At 48.0% G+C, this 14,962-nt stretch overlaps 1 protein-coding gene across 4 annotated transcripts in view; it reads right to left on the bottom strand.

Moving 5' to 3' along the window:
• Positions 1 to 299: 299 nt before the first annotated feature.
• The window catches only part of dnm2a (dynamin 2a), a 48,252-nt gene continuing 33,589 nt past the window's right edge, over positions 300 to 14,962 (bottom strand). For 2 of the 4 annotated variants that reach the window (XM_078429602.1, XM_078429603.1), the window contains exons 13-21: positions 12,516 to 12,567; positions 11,215 to 11,226; positions 9,189 to 9,302; positions 6,649 to 6,758; positions 6,021 to 6,132; positions 4,849 to 5,016; positions 3,699 to 3,934; positions 1,984 to 2,208; positions 300 to 1,039 (exon numbers count right to left, since the gene is read on the bottom strand). In XM_078429602.1, the coding sequence (XP_078285728.1) occupies positions 970 to 1,039; positions 1,984 to 2,208; positions 3,699 to 3,934; positions 4,849 to 5,016; positions 6,021 to 6,132; positions 6,649 to 6,758; positions 9,189 to 9,302; positions 11,215 to 11,226; positions 12,516 to 12,567 (1,099 nt within the window). In that variant the 3' untranslated portion in view covers positions 300 to 969. The remainder of the gene's footprint in view (positions 1,040 to 1,983; positions 2,209 to 3,698; positions 3,935 to 4,848; positions 5,017 to 6,020; positions 6,133 to 6,648; positions 6,759 to 9,188; positions 9,303 to 11,214; positions 11,227 to 12,515; positions 12,568 to 14,962) is intronic. The other 2 variants (XM_078429604.1, XM_078429605.1) reach the window with 1 other exon arrangement.

Here is a 14,962-nt window from a genome sequence, read left to right as displayed (position 1 = left end):
CCACACTCATCCGCGTGACCTTGGGTCCATGAACCTTGCCTCCTTTAAACCCTGGAATCTGGCGTTAAATTGGAAGTCAGATGGCACTGACTGATTCTCTGCCAAGAGGATACAGCAATCAGCCACTGGTGGACCCCTGCTTGCACCAGTCTGTGCACGGACTCTCAGCATTGCTCTCAGCACAACCCCCTCTAGCATCATCGCCAGTCAGAGATCTCACTCAGTCATACTTTACCAGCACCGCTTCCCACTCCATCCCATCAAAACCATCCCCCTCCCCCCCCCCCCCCCACTCCTGCCTTACAGCCCCCTCCTTTGTCCAGGGGGTAGGTTGCTGCATCCCCTCAATTCATCCTGCACAATTCCCGCTCGCTGACCGCTCCAACGTCACGGCATTCACGATCCCAAACCCGTTTTGCGGGATCATTAAACGCCACAAATCTCAGGTCAGGATCCCGGAACCGTTGAGGCTCCCATTACTCCTTGCAGCAGTGGAACAGAGATGGGATGGAGCAAGGTTCCTGGGCTACTGGCTTCGGGTTTGAGAGGCAGTAGCAATGCAGAAGATGCCCAGAGATGGGTCGTCGTGTGGTTACAACTCATTCACATACAGTGGCACTGTGAACCAGGAAGCGGGGAAAAGGCAGAAAACAATTTTGCTGCTTATTTGGCAAGTGCAAAGTTTCTCAACAGGGCAGATCAGAGGAGCAACGTGTGAGAGATATCATGTCCTAGAGTCTGGTGTTCAGGGAAACAAAACCAAGAGGTAAATCTTTGTTTAAATAAAGTTCAGTTATAATCTTCTTAGTGCTTCCAGCTTGAGTGAAAAGGCAAGAGATCGGGATTACACTTGGGAAAATGCAGCCCTGTGGATCACATCGCTAATGCCCCTCAGCGGTCAAATAGGCAAAGGTCGGGCTAATCAACTATAGCCTACAAGAAAATGCTTCACAGGATAAATCCCACTGTTTAATCCAGTAGGGATTGCTCGGATGTCCGGATAATTGTGGGCCGGTTCGGAGCAGCGGGTGGTCTTCTGCTGCAGGAGACAAAACAAAACGGGGGTCAATATAATGGGGTCAAGACACGGGAGCAAATCAGGGTTCATTTCAACAGCCACTGCAAAGTCAGAAGCAGGGTCTCGACCCAAAACGTCACCCGTTCCTTCTCTCCAGAGACGCTGCCTGTCCCGCTGAGTTACTCCAGCATTTTGGGTCTACGATTTAAACTGGAATTTAGAAGGATGAGAGGAGATCTTATCGAAACGTATAAGATTATTAGGGGGTTGGACACGTTAGAGGCAGGAAACATGTTCCCAATGTTGGGGGAGTCCAGAATAAGGGGCCACAGTTTAAGAATAAGGGGTAGGCCATTTAGAACTGAGGTGAGGAAAAAGATTTTTAAGTCAGAGAGTTGTGAATCTGTGGAATTCTCTGCCTCAGAAGGCAGTGGAGGCCAATTCTCTGAATGCATTCAAGAGAGAGCTGGATAGAGCTCTTAAGGATAGCGGAGTCAGGGGGTACGGGGAGGAGGCAGAAACGGGGTACTGATTGAGAATGATCAGCCATGATCACATTGAATGGCGGTGCTGGCTTGGGGCCGAATGGCCTCCTCCTGCACCTATTGTCTATTGTCTATAAACCAGCATCTGTAGTTAGATGCCCAAGACCAGACAGATAGATGTGGACGAGCCTCTCTTATCCCTGAGACAGGTATCTTCCCTGATGCACTGATAGATAGGAACCCAGCCGAGACACAGGCAGATGGACATCATGGGAAGAGCTCCATGAGACTAGCAGTTACAAGCCCATGACCATACAGGCAGAGAAGTGAATGAGCCTCCATCAGATAGGAACCTGCCGGAGAAACAGGCAGACAGACACCAGGCAAATTCTAGAAGAGATGAACACCTCTCCTTCCCAGCTGCAGCTTCTCCGGGTGCGTGCACACAAAGCTGGATCAGAGGGAAGGGTTTCCACCTACCTGGGCAGCCCTGGCGGTCCGGGTGGAATCCGTGCCGGCCGGGAGGGAATCTGTGGAGGGGCCCCAAAGACATCGTTCGTGGGCATCGGTCTTGACGGGATGGGAGGAGCTCCAAATGCCTGCAATGGGGTGGCATTCAACGGGGGCCCCGGAGTTGGTCCTCGTACCCCTGGAGGTCTGCTGGGCGGCCCCACCACTGAGTGCGGCCGGCGCTGAGGTCTCGGGCTGTGGGAGCGAAGGAGACCACAGGTACAATCCCAATCCCAGCATTGCAAGCTGCATCAACCCCACACATCCTGCTCCCCAAGGTGGACATTGCCCCAAGCCCTTCCTGTGCCTCCCTGGGATGGCAGGACTTTCATATGAAGAAAGACTGGATAGATTAGGCTTGTACTCGCTGGAATTTAGAAGACTGAGGGGGGATCTTATAGAAACATATAAAATTCTTAAGGGGTTGGACAGGCTAGATGCGGGAAGATTGTTCCCGATGTTGGGGAAGTCCACAACCAAGGGTCACAGCTTAAGGATAAGGGGGATGTCTTTTAGGACCGAGATGAGAAAACATTTCTTCACACAGAGTCTGTGGAATTCTCTGCCACAGAAGGTAGTTGAGGCCAGTTCATTGGCTATATTTAAGAGGGAGTTAGATGTGGCCCTTGTGGCTAAAGGGATCAGGAGGTATGGAGAGAAGGCAGGTACAGGTTACTGAGCTGGATGATCAGCCATGATCATATTGAATGGCCTACTCCTGCACCTATTTTCTAAGTTCTATGTTCTATGTTTCACCCTGGAGGATAGCCGCGGCAACACCCTCATGTTCCTGCATTGATACCCCCATCACCTCACACATCAACACCGCACCCAACATCTCGTTGCCAGCTCAATGACCCTCTACCATTATGGGTGCCAACATCACCCTGCTAACCCAATGACCCTGAACCCACGGCGCCAACACCCCTCTCCAGAGGGATAGCGTGTAACCACCCAACAGAGTGGGTGAAAGAGTTGCCTGGCTGTGGTACAAAGGAATTTGCTCCCCGCTTCCAAATGTCAGGCCGCACTCCCCTCCTGTCATAAGTGATAGGAGCAGAATAAGGCCATTCGACCCACCCAGTCTACTCCGCCATTCAATCATGGCTGATCTCACTCTCATCTAACCCCATTCTCCTGCCATCTTCCCCATAACCCCGGACACCCGTGCCAATCACGAATCTATCTATCTCTGCTTTTAAAATACCTTCTGACTTGGGCCTCTGCAGCCTTCCGGGGCAAATAATTCCACAGATTCACCACCCTCTGACTGAAGAAATTCCTTCTCATCTTCCTAAAGGAACATCCTTTTATTCTGAGGCTGTGCCCTCTGGTCCTAGACTCTTCTGTTAGTGGAGACATCCTCTGTGGAATTCTCTGCCTCAGAAGGCAGTGGAGGCCAATTCTCTGAACGCATTCAAGAGAGAGCTAGATAGAGATGGGGAGAAGGCAGGAACGGGGTACTGATTGAGAATAATCAGCCATGATCACATTGAATGGCGGTGCTGGCTCGAAGGGCCGAATGGCCTCCTCCTGCACCTATTGTCTATCCTCCCCACATCCACTCTATCCAAGCTCTCGATGCACCTGTCGGCTGGCCGGTGCGAATACACCTGTCGGCTGGCCTACCTGTGTGGATACACCTATCGGCTGGCCTGTGTGGATGCACCTGTCGGCTGGCCTACCTGTGTCCCGCGGACTGAGTGGACAGCCAGGAGTCGTCCACTGGCGGGGGCAGGGGGGCGCTGATGGTGCTGGTGCTGATGTCCCCAATGATGTGCAGGGCCTCTTTGATGGCGTGGTACATCCGCAGCATGTCGTCCCGTCTCTGGGCCTGCTCCGCAGATTCCTCCATTAAGCTGTTTTGGTCCGTGGAGGAGTACAGGTAAGCCAGCAGCTCGGCCAGGATAAAGTCCTTGGTCTGTCACAAGGAAGGACATGCTTACACATGGTATCCAATGACTCGCCTGACCGGGGGAGTTGGGGGTAAGTGCCCGAACCCTCACCAGCCCAGCCACCAGTGACACCCAAAATATTTTTACCCCCGAGGATCCTTACCGGATCTACTGTATAAATGTGAAAAGATTGTCCCGAGTGTGTGTAGGGTAGTGTGGACTGCTGGTCGGTGAGGACTCGGTGGGCCAAAGAGCCTGTTTCCGTACTGTCTCAACTAAACCACCATCACTATCCTCCCTTCTCCCCTCCCCTCCCCTCCCTTCTCCCCTCCCCTCCCCTCCGCCAAACATGATCTAGCCCTTCCCCTATAGGCACATTGCAGCCACTCTCATACCCCTCACCCTCTACATCCCTCTGCACTGTGCATGCTTGATACCCCTCACTCACGCATGACCTACCCCATCATGCACACATCCTTCCCCACTGCACACTAGGGCGGCACGGTGGCACAGCGGTAGAGCTATTGCCTTGCAGCGCCTGAGCCGATTTCGATCCCGACTACAAGTGCTTGTCTGTACATTCTCCCCGTGATCCCTTGGGTTTTCTCCGAGATCTTCAGTTTCCTCCCACACTCCCAAGACGTGCAGGTTTGTAGGTTAATTGGGTTGGTATAAATGTAAAATTGTCCCTAGTGTGCCTAGGATAGCGTTAATGTGCAGGGATCGTGGTCGGTGTGGACTTGGAGGGCTGAAGGGACTATCTCTGCGCTGTTTCTCTAAGCTAAGCACACGTTGTCTACCCCTCCACATAACATCGCCCATCTCAAAAATACCCACCCACTCCCCAGCTGACTGTCTCCCTCACTCCCCACCCACACACAACTCCACATTCACTTCTCACACACACACACACAACCCCGGCTGATCACGGTCAAATTACATTGTTGATCATGAGGTGCATGATGGTCTTTGGCATCAGGTCCCTGATCGACTTATTGACGATGCCCATGTAGGAATCCACCAAGTTGCGAATCGTCTCCACCTGCCGCTCCAGCTGTGGGTCCATTGAAAACGTATCTGAAGTGCTCCCAGCCTCCTCATTCTCTGCCTGTGGACCAATACCAGCAGTTAGTTTCGGTTCAGTTTAGTTTTATTGTCACCTGTACCGAGGTACAGGGGCTCCCAACTTACGACGGGGTCACGCTCCGAGAAACCCATCGCAATCCGAAAACATCGTAAGTCGAAATGCATTTAATACACGCGATCACGTGGCCGGAAGCGAGCTGCGGGTCGCCACGGGTCACTGCCGTTTGCATCATCGTAAAGTCGAAATATCGTAAGTCGAAGCATCGTAAGCCGGGGAGCATCTGTACAGTGAAAAGCTTTTGTTGCGTGCTAACCAGTCAGCGGAAAGACAATACATGATTACAATCGAGCCATTAACAGTGTATAGATATACGATAAGGGAATAACGTTTAGTGCAAGGTAAAGCCAGCAAAGTCCGACCAAGGACAGTCCGAGGGTCACAAAAGAGGTAAATTGTAGTTCAGTTTGAGTGACTGCATCCCTCACAGTACCACCACCTCCAGTCTCTCCTCAATGCTGTGGCCCTCCAGAACACAGTCCCCCAGCCAACATCCTTCCCCCTAGATACACAAAAAAACCTGGAGTAACTCAGCGGGTCAGACAGCATCTCTGGAAAAAAGGAATAGGTGACGTTTCGGGTCGAGACCCTTCTTCAGACTGCTCAGTGTGAAGGGTCTTGACCTGAAACACCACCTATTCATTTTCTCCAGAGATGCTGCCTGTCTCGCTGAGTTACTCCAGCTTTTTGTGTCTACCTTCGGTTTAAACCAGCATCTGTAGTTCCTCCCTCTACATTATTGGTCTCAGTCTTGAAAGTTCATTTTCGTTCCCAACATCTTTAGTATTTTGGAGGAGGTTTCGGACTGACTGCGTTTTAATGTTCCTTGACCAAGTGGATGGAGCCAGGTCTGAATGCAAGGAAGGAGCAACTTTTACAGAGGCTCAACATGCAGTGATGAGGGGATGGCAAATCCGAGCTTCTCGGTCTGGAGAGGTGACTGTCACATACACCAAGCTGAACCTTACATTCTCCCTCTCTGGATAGACACCAGCCCTCATGAAAGAAGCCTTCCAACTGTCCACATCCTCCTGGGACTCGCACGCCAGCTCGATCTGCCGGTAGTCTTTATAAACATTCCTAAAGAGAAGAGAAAAGACCATCAATCTTCAGCACTTGTCACCAAGTAACTGTGCTACACCCAACAAATGGTCTGTTACACTGGCCCGACAAGAAGCCGAGCATTAGTCCACAAGTGGAGCAGTGGTAGAGTTGCTGCCTTACAGCACCGGGTTTGATCCCAACTACGGGTGCTGTCTGTACGGAGTTTCTCCCTGTGAACACGTGGGTTTTCTCCGAGGTCTTCAGTTTCCTCCCACACTCCGAAGGCGTACAGGTTTGTAGGTTAATTGGCTTGGGTTTGTATACTTGGTATAAGCGTAAATTGTCCCTAGTGTGTGCAAGCTTGTGTTAATGTGCGGGGATCACTGGTCGATGTGGACACGGTGGGCCGAAGGGCCTGTTTCCGCGCTGTATCTCTAAACTAAACTAAAGAGCATGGGGCCCAGGTCACATTTTGTTGGTGTTGGGCCAAAACCCACTGTGCTAATATTCCACTGGCCACACAGGGTAGCAGTGGGGACTGCAGACACTGACCTGTGCTCTGTGTTGAAGAGTGCAAAGATGTGCTTAGTGGACATGAACCCTTTCTCCACATCCTTCAGCTTCAGGTTGTCGAGAGGCAGCATGTACTTCTTCTCTTTCTCCTGTAACAATCACATAATCGTTTAGCAAACTGGCAGCCTGCCACACCCTGGTCTTTGAACACGACTGGCACTGGAGTCACTGCAACAACACTGAGGCTAAGGGCTGCATGGATGGCACGTTTCAGGGGATGGTCGGCCTGCAGTCCAAGTATGAGCAGTCAGAGGGGGAGTAGTGACTGCAGGACAGACACCACCTTCAGGCAGCCAGTGCAGAAATCCCAAGTGCATCCTGCTCTCAAATTGCTGCTTGGTGGTGCTCACAAGTGAGGGCAACAATGCTGGCTGTACTCACCCGAGGAATCAGGTCCATTACACGGTGGATGGGTCGGCTGCATAGGGTGAAGATGAGGAATATCAGGAAAGACAGCACAGCACAGCACAGGTAGGTGGGATGTTGATTAAATTAACAGGATCTCAACAGGTAGGGAACTAAAGGACATTCACAGCATCATGCACAAGTGTGACAGACAAAAAGATTATGCAGACAGCTGGTTAAAGAGATGGGGGCGGCACAGTGGTGCATGGGTAGAGTTGCTGCCTCACAGCACCAGAGATCCGGGTTCGATCCTGACTACGGATGTTGCAAACGAGGCTTATACTCGCTGGATAGGCTTATACTCGCTGGAATTTAGAAGACTGAGGGGGGATCTTATAGAAACATATAAAATTCTTAAGGGGTTGGAGAGGCTAGATGCGGGAAGATTGTTCCCGATGTTGGGGAAGTCCAGAACTGGGGGTCACAGCTTAAGGATAAGGGGGAAGTCTTTTAGGACCGAGATGAGAAAACATTTCTTCACACAGAGAGTGGTGAGTCTGTGGAATTCTCTGCCACTGAAGGTAGTTGAGGCCAGTTCATTGGCTATATTTAAGAGGGAGTTAGATGTGGCCCTTGTGGCTAAAGGGATCAGGGGGTATGGAGAGAAGGCAGGTACAGGTTACTGAGCTGGATGATCAGCCATGATCATATTGAATGGCGGTGCAGGCTCGAAGGGCCGAATAGCCTACTCCTGCACCTATTTTCTATGTTTCTATGTATGGAGTTTGTACGTTCTCCCCGTGACGCGAGTGGGTTTTCTCCGGGTGCCCCGGTTTCCTCCCACATTCCAAAGACATAAAGGTTTGTGGGGCCATTGACTTTGGTAAAATTGTTAAATTCCCATTCTGTGCAGGGCTGTGTTGGAGCATGGGGTGATCGCTGATCAGAGTCTATTTCTGCGCTGTATCTCTAAAGTCGGGTGCTGGTGGAAACGTTCTTCCTGGGACTCTGAAAATAAATTCTGAAAGGTGTTATCTAAACCGTGGGATTCATCGGAACACCGTCAACATTCTGGCAGCGAGTCTGGTAATTTAATAAATTATCCAAAAGCAAAAGATAGCTGGAGTTTTAAATAAAACCAGACAAGCCTTAGTACCATAAACTGTGAAACCACTGGATTGTTTCCTGATAGCAGTAGTAAGGGAAATGCAAAAAAATTATTATTAAGGAACAGGCCACTTCTACAACAGACATAGGATTCCATCGAGTCAAAATGGAGAAATCATAAGTGATTGGAGCAGAATTAGGCCATTCGGCCCATCAAGTCTACTCTGCCATTCAATCATGGCTGATCTATCTCTCCCTCCTAACACATTCTCCTGCCTTCTCCCAATAACCCCTGACACCCGCACTAATCAAGAATCTATCTATCTCTGGCTTAAAAATATCATGTTTGACAAATCTGTTGGAATATTTGTAACTAGCATAATAGTCAGAGAAAAAGGAAATCAACTGATGTGGACTATGTGGGATCCAAGTCTATAACAAGATGCCACACAAGAGATTATTAATGTAGAATAATAATATAGAAACTAATATTAGAGTATGCAGTATTAGGAATATTACACTGGCAAACAGTGAAGATTGGTTAACAAGGAGAAGGCAAGAGAAATAAACAATTAACTTTGAGTTGGGAGACTGAGACCAGTTGGGGTTGCAGGAAACCCTCAGGAACATGATCAGCCATGATCACATTGAATGGTGGTGCTGGCTCAAAGGGCTGAATGGCCTCCTCCTGCACCTATTGTCTATTGAAACAGTGACGAGGGTCAGGTACTCAATGCTCACAAAGCTAGAGGAGGCAGAAATGCTCAACACACTGGATAAACACTTGGAGCCTTTGTCAACAAGTAGGATTATAATGGACAACGTTTCCACTATTGGCATAGACGTGATGGGCTAAATGGCCTTGCTTGCTGGAAATGTCTAAACGTTCAGGGGAAGGGTTTGTGACCAAAATAAGTGTATATCTGAAAAAAGAGTGAATTAGAGCTCTTCTCGTTACGAAAGGATGTCTTGTCCTGCTTCGAAAAACAACAATGACCCGCCATCAAACTCGACATCCTCTGCCGTTCCTTCACTGAAAACAACAAAAACTGATGCAAACAGCTCACCTCATCGTCCTTGTACCAGGAGAGCGACTCTGCTGTCAGCACAAACCAGTACTCTTTGGAGCCGCCCTTCATGAGGCTGATGTTGCTGATGGTGATCCAACCCCTGCGGATAACCTGGAAACAATCAGCAGGATGATCAACACCTGCCATGCCTCAGAGTGGCCCAGCTCTGGGTCCCAGACCCCCCCCCTCTACTTCAAACACAGTCCTCCACCTCACCCCCAGAACTATTTCCACCTTCCGAATGATCTCCCAATCCCATGGGCCTGACCCCATTGTGAATACCCTTCCCTGTATCAACCGTAGATTCCCAAAACCAGCCTCCCCACCATTGCCCCTGCTCCAGCCACCACTATCCCAGAATCCCACACTATCCCATCCTTCCACACTATCCCATCCTTCCACACTATCCCAGAATCAACAGCCATTTTATAGCCTGATATTGAGTTATAAGGAGAATGGAAATGACCCTTAGTCCACAAAGACCACGCTGGACATTCAGCACCAATGTTTACGCGAGTCCTACTCAAACCCCTGTTATTCTCCCCCCTGGCCATCAAAGACCTCTACCCCCAGAGTCTACCACTCATCTACACATTAGGGGCAACTGATAATGGCCAATTCACCCTCAACACCCTGACCCACGACACAGCAAATACCTCCACACAAATGGCTTAACACGAGGGTGGGGTGTGGGGAGGTAGGGAGAGGAGATCCGTACAGGTGAACCTGGCTTCAACCCAGGACAACATCTCAGCAACTTCACAGTGGTTAGAAAGCATCGAAACAACACCATTAATCAGATCTGGACTAAACGGTGCAAACACCCGGTCATAGTCATAACCAGACCGGGACAGATTATCATTGCCTGTCAATTTTACGGAGACATGTAATACAAAACAGATGTGTTAATCCAACGCACACTTGGTTAGTTAGCTACCTTGGTACAATCAGGAGGGCCAGGGTCGATCTGCTTACAGCAAAGGCAATACCAGTACCAGAGCTATTTGCCACCTTGGACTCTGACCTGACATCCAATCTCTCAGGGTCTCGCTTGCTTCTCACAGATCCCCATCCCGCCATCTCCAGAACTTCAGAACCACCTCTTTCCTCCCTCGCCCAGATTACTCCCACGGTAATCAACCTTTCACTCCCCAATTGATAGAATTTCTTTCTCGCCTCTTCACCCAAATGAGTCAAATCAGATGGGAGAGGGTGGTGGGTGACAGTGGAGCACTGAGAAAGAAAGACTATTGATAGGGGGGGGGGGGGGGAGAATGATGGAGAAATCGGAGATGAGGTAGAATGGAGAACAGACGTGTGGTTCTGAAAAGCCGACTGAGGAAGGGAGTGAGATGGGGCTACTGCGGAGAGAAGCAGGTGGACTGTTCCTGAGTGCATGGATGTTAGGCCAAGGGGCAAAGAGACCCAAAGAAGATTCCAAATATAGCGGAGGAGGAGGGCAAACAGGATTAGTGGATGGGATAAAGTGTGAAGCGCTGCCACTCTCTGTACTGTTGTTAGGTTTGCTCGGAGTTTTTGCCATTTTCAGGACTAAATTGTGGAATTAATTTAACCGGACCCAAGCCTTGCAATCGGCGACAGGCCCTGGAGCCGTGACTGTATCACCTACAAAGTCAGAGAGCGGAACAAGCTGGTAGCATCCCAACTCCACCAAAGAACTGGACGGCAGATGGACTGGGAAGTTCCAGTAGCAAGAGCAGATTCCACAATCCAATGGCTGCTGTTGATGGAGTCTTGACCTGCTACCCCACCACCAGTTGGGGAATACATGCCAATTTAGCAAAGTTACAGCCTTGCATTTAACCGAAGAGTGAATTTGAGAGCTTGGATGATCTGATGTCAAGAGCAGCGAAAGAAACCAAAACCTAGAAGGCAATCAGCTGATGATGGATCATCAGTGGGAAGCGTTTGGTGGGCAACCCCGAATCTAAACCTCCTCTCACACGAGACAGGCTGGATTAACATCTAAGCTACAGCAACACACAACACAAACGGTACTCACCAAGATCTCACCCTTTAGCAGTGTTACAGTTTAAAAGAGTTGGAATATCAGAGGAAAGTGCATGAGTGGGGAGGGGGGTAAGAGTGAAAAGGGGGCAAAGAGAGAAATGAAGAGTCGCAGCAGGGTCAGTAAGGAGAGAAAACAAAAGGACATGCTGTTATTATACCATCCAAGCCCCAAACACGTGAAATATCCCTGCTTTAACAACCAGCTCCCAGTGGTCACAACAGGCACATTCTCCCAGCAATCCCTGCCACAGCATGGCGACCGAGAGGGCAGGGGGGGGAAACAAGTGATGTAATAGCCTTGGAGGAAAGGTGTGGGCAAGGGGAGAAGTAGCTGAGAAGGGAGGGGGTGCACAGGCCGGGAGGGGAAAGTATGCTCAGAGGCACGGGGGACAGGGGTGGGCGATGGTCGGGGAGTGGGAGGCTGAGCTCTTTAGTTCCAGGACATTGGCAGTGTTGCTTAACAAGGAGTGGGCATAGGTGGGGATCAAGCGTATATTGCAAGAGGACAAGGGAAGAGAGAGGGCAATATTTTCTGGGGTACAAGAGCATTGGTACGGATCAAGGGCCTGCCGTGCACGTGCAGGGCAGCAGGAGGTGGTGATGTGACACAATGAATCTGGCAGTGGATTGGGGAGGAGGTGGAGAGGGCATTAAGCCACCCCCGTTTCCACATCCACAGGTGCTCCAGCGAGGCTGACGGAAAGTGTTGCTTCGCCATTGCTTTTCCAAGCAGTGCCTTCTCACACTGTCACACTTGGAGAGGCCATGGCACGAGGGTAGACGGGAGATATGTGCAACTGGCAGTGGCCTGCTGTACCCAATATCTCACTCGTCCCATAGTGACTGAATGCAGTGAACTATAAAGCTCAGTTAAAATGATTCACACACGTTCCACCATGATGGTGGTGGAGCCTTGCGGTGATGGGGCCTCGGTGGGGGGGGGGGGAAGAACAACGGACGATGGAGGACCCGTCGTGGGGGCACCGCTTTGAGGGAGGGGGAGAACAATGGGCAATGGAGGACGCGGCGTGGAGGGGAAGTACAAAGGAGGAGCCAGCGTGCTTTTGTCAGCGCCATAGTTGGCCTCTATTTGCACACCTTGGGTATGCAAGCAAAGAATTTCACTGCGTCTTGTCACAGGTGACAATAAAGTATTCCATCCCACCAGTGCACAAGCATCACACATGCCCAAATGTTACGCATTCACTCATTAGAGCATACCCAAATCTGCTATAACATGCAAAGGTACTGGTGACCTGTGTGTGGCCTGATGCGAGGACTCCTTATTCTTACCTGATTGGGAACTGCCCGTTTCTTTGTTAACTGACTGCTCCTTTGTTGTGCACTGGAGAAAGAAACAAACCAAATCTGTAAATACATTCTGCATAAATTCACTCCCCACTGCTATTTGGACATCTGGGCTTCTCCCCAGCCCTCTGAAACACACGCCCCACGAGAGTTCACAGGCCCAAACATTGTTTCACTTGGTTGTATGTCATTATGATCAAGTAAATCCTTTCCTTGAAGATAAGACACAAAATGGTGGAGAACTCAGCGGGACAGGCAGCATCTCAGGAGAGAAGGAATGGGTGCCGGTTCGGGTCGAGATGCTTCTTTCAAACCAAAACGTCACCCATTCATTCTCTCCAGAGATGCTGCCTGTCCTGCTGAGTTACTCCAGCATTTTATCCTGCTGAGTTACTCCAGCATAAACCAGCATCTGCAGTTCCTTCCTACACATAAATCTTTTCCTTAATGAGTGATTTCCTCTTTCAGCATGATCTGACTCCAACATCTTATTTCCCCAGTCTTGCTGGCCGAGTGGAAGCTAAACAAGAATGGCAACAGGGATCAACAGGAATCGGTGATAAACCTCCTGCTTTTACTGTGTTCCAGAAGAAGATTCCTAGTTGGAAGCTCTCTGAATGAATGTATGAATGAATAAGTTTATTGGCCAAGTATGTACACATACAAGGAATGTGCCTTGGTGCTCCGCACGCAAGTAACAACACGAACATACAGTAAACAATTAAGAATAAGCATAAAACAATAAAACATTAAGAATACATCATTACGGTTTAAATATGTGAGTGAAATAAAGGGCCTGTCCCACTTTAGGCGATTTTAAGGCGACTGCCAGCGACCAGGCTGTCGCCGACAGTTTGCCAGGTGTCACAGGCATGATCGTGAGGAGTCTTCCAAACATCATAGTGGATCTCACCGCGTCGCTGAGAATTCAACTGGATTGAAATTTCTCGGCGACAGCTGGCTTGTCGCTAGTTATCGTTGCTTATTGCGGGCGCTGTCGCATGCTGTCCCCAGGTTTGCTAGTTTCTCTTAGATACGTTTATTTTTTTTATTTTTTTTTAATTTTTAATTTTTTAAAGCATATGTACAAATAATAATAAATGACAAACTGGTTATAGAGTTCTTACATAGCTTCAATTTAAATTTTTTAAAGAAAAATTAAAAATGAAAAGAGACTGGAAAAAAAAAAACTATAAACTAATAGAGAGAAAGCAAAGAAAAAAGAGAATTACAAACATAAAGATTATGGGGATAGATCCGGGAGTTAGTGAGTATAGTTGTACATCCAACCCTAAACTCAACTTTTAGCTTTAGTTTTAAATTTTAGTTTTGTGACAAACCCATTTACTTTTTTAAAAATTCAATAAATGGAGACCATATATTAAAAAATAGATCTGGTTTGTCAATTAAGGCAAACCTTATTTTTTCCAAATGCAAGGTCTCAGTCATTTCCGTAATCCACATTTTAGTTGTGGGGGTTACTGGTTTTTTCCAAAATTTAAGTATTAATTTTTTCGCAGTTATTAAACTGTAGTCAAGAAAGCGTGTCTGACTTAACGTAAAGTTTGTAATGTGTTCTGATAATCCTAAAATTATTAATTTTGGATCTAAATCCAGTTGGTTATCGATAACTTTGGAAATTATTTTTAAAATATCGATCCAAAATTTTTGCATATTTGTACAAGTCACAAAAGTGTGAGTTAAATTGGCTTCTTGAAATTGACATTTATCACAAATAGGAGAGATACTTGGGAAGATCCTGTTTAATTTTGTCTTCGAATAATGTAGTCTGTGTAATATTTTAAATTGTATTAATGAGTGTCTAGTGTTTAACGAGCATTGATGTATGTGTTGTAAACTTTCGTCCCATGTCTTGCGTTATGGGTTGAGCTAATTCGTCCTCCCATGCTCGTCTATATGATTCTGATGACGGAATGTCAGTATCTAAAAGAGTGTTATAAATATAAGATATTAATTTATTTGTATTGTAGTGACGGTTCAAGCATTCATCAAGAATTCCTGGGCCTCTAAATCTATATTCTTGCGTATGTGATTTTACATAATCTCTGAGTTGTAAATATCTAAAAAAATTATTAGCATGTAATCCATACTTCTGTTGTAATTCCTGAAAAGAGAGAAAAGTTCCCTTATGATAGAGGTCTCCCACCATTTTAATTCCATAACTTTTCCATTGAATGAATCCTCTATCTGAGACAGACGGTTTGAAAGAAGGGTTATTTGCAATGGGTAGGAAGAAAGATAAATTACTCAATTTTAAAGTGAGTTTTAATTGTTTCCAAATACGGATAACACTATGTATAATCGGATTTCCTCCATATGTTTTTTTATTCAAAGTTATTGGGGTGAATAAGATCGCACCAATGTCAAATGGTAAGCAATCCTCCTTCTCCAACTTTAACCAATCTGGTTGC

The sequence above is a fragment of the Rhinoraja longicauda genome, chromosome 37 (assembly GCF_053455715.1).
Source record: "Rhinoraja longicauda isolate Sanriku21f chromosome 37, sRhiLon1.1, whole genome shotgun sequence".
Lineage (NCBI taxonomy): Eukaryota > Metazoa > Chordata > Chondrichthyes > Rajiformes > Arhynchobatidae > Rhinoraja > Rhinoraja longicauda.
The sequence above is the reverse complement of the archived record's forward strand: the minus strand, read 5'-3'. Positions and strand labels throughout refer to the sequence as shown.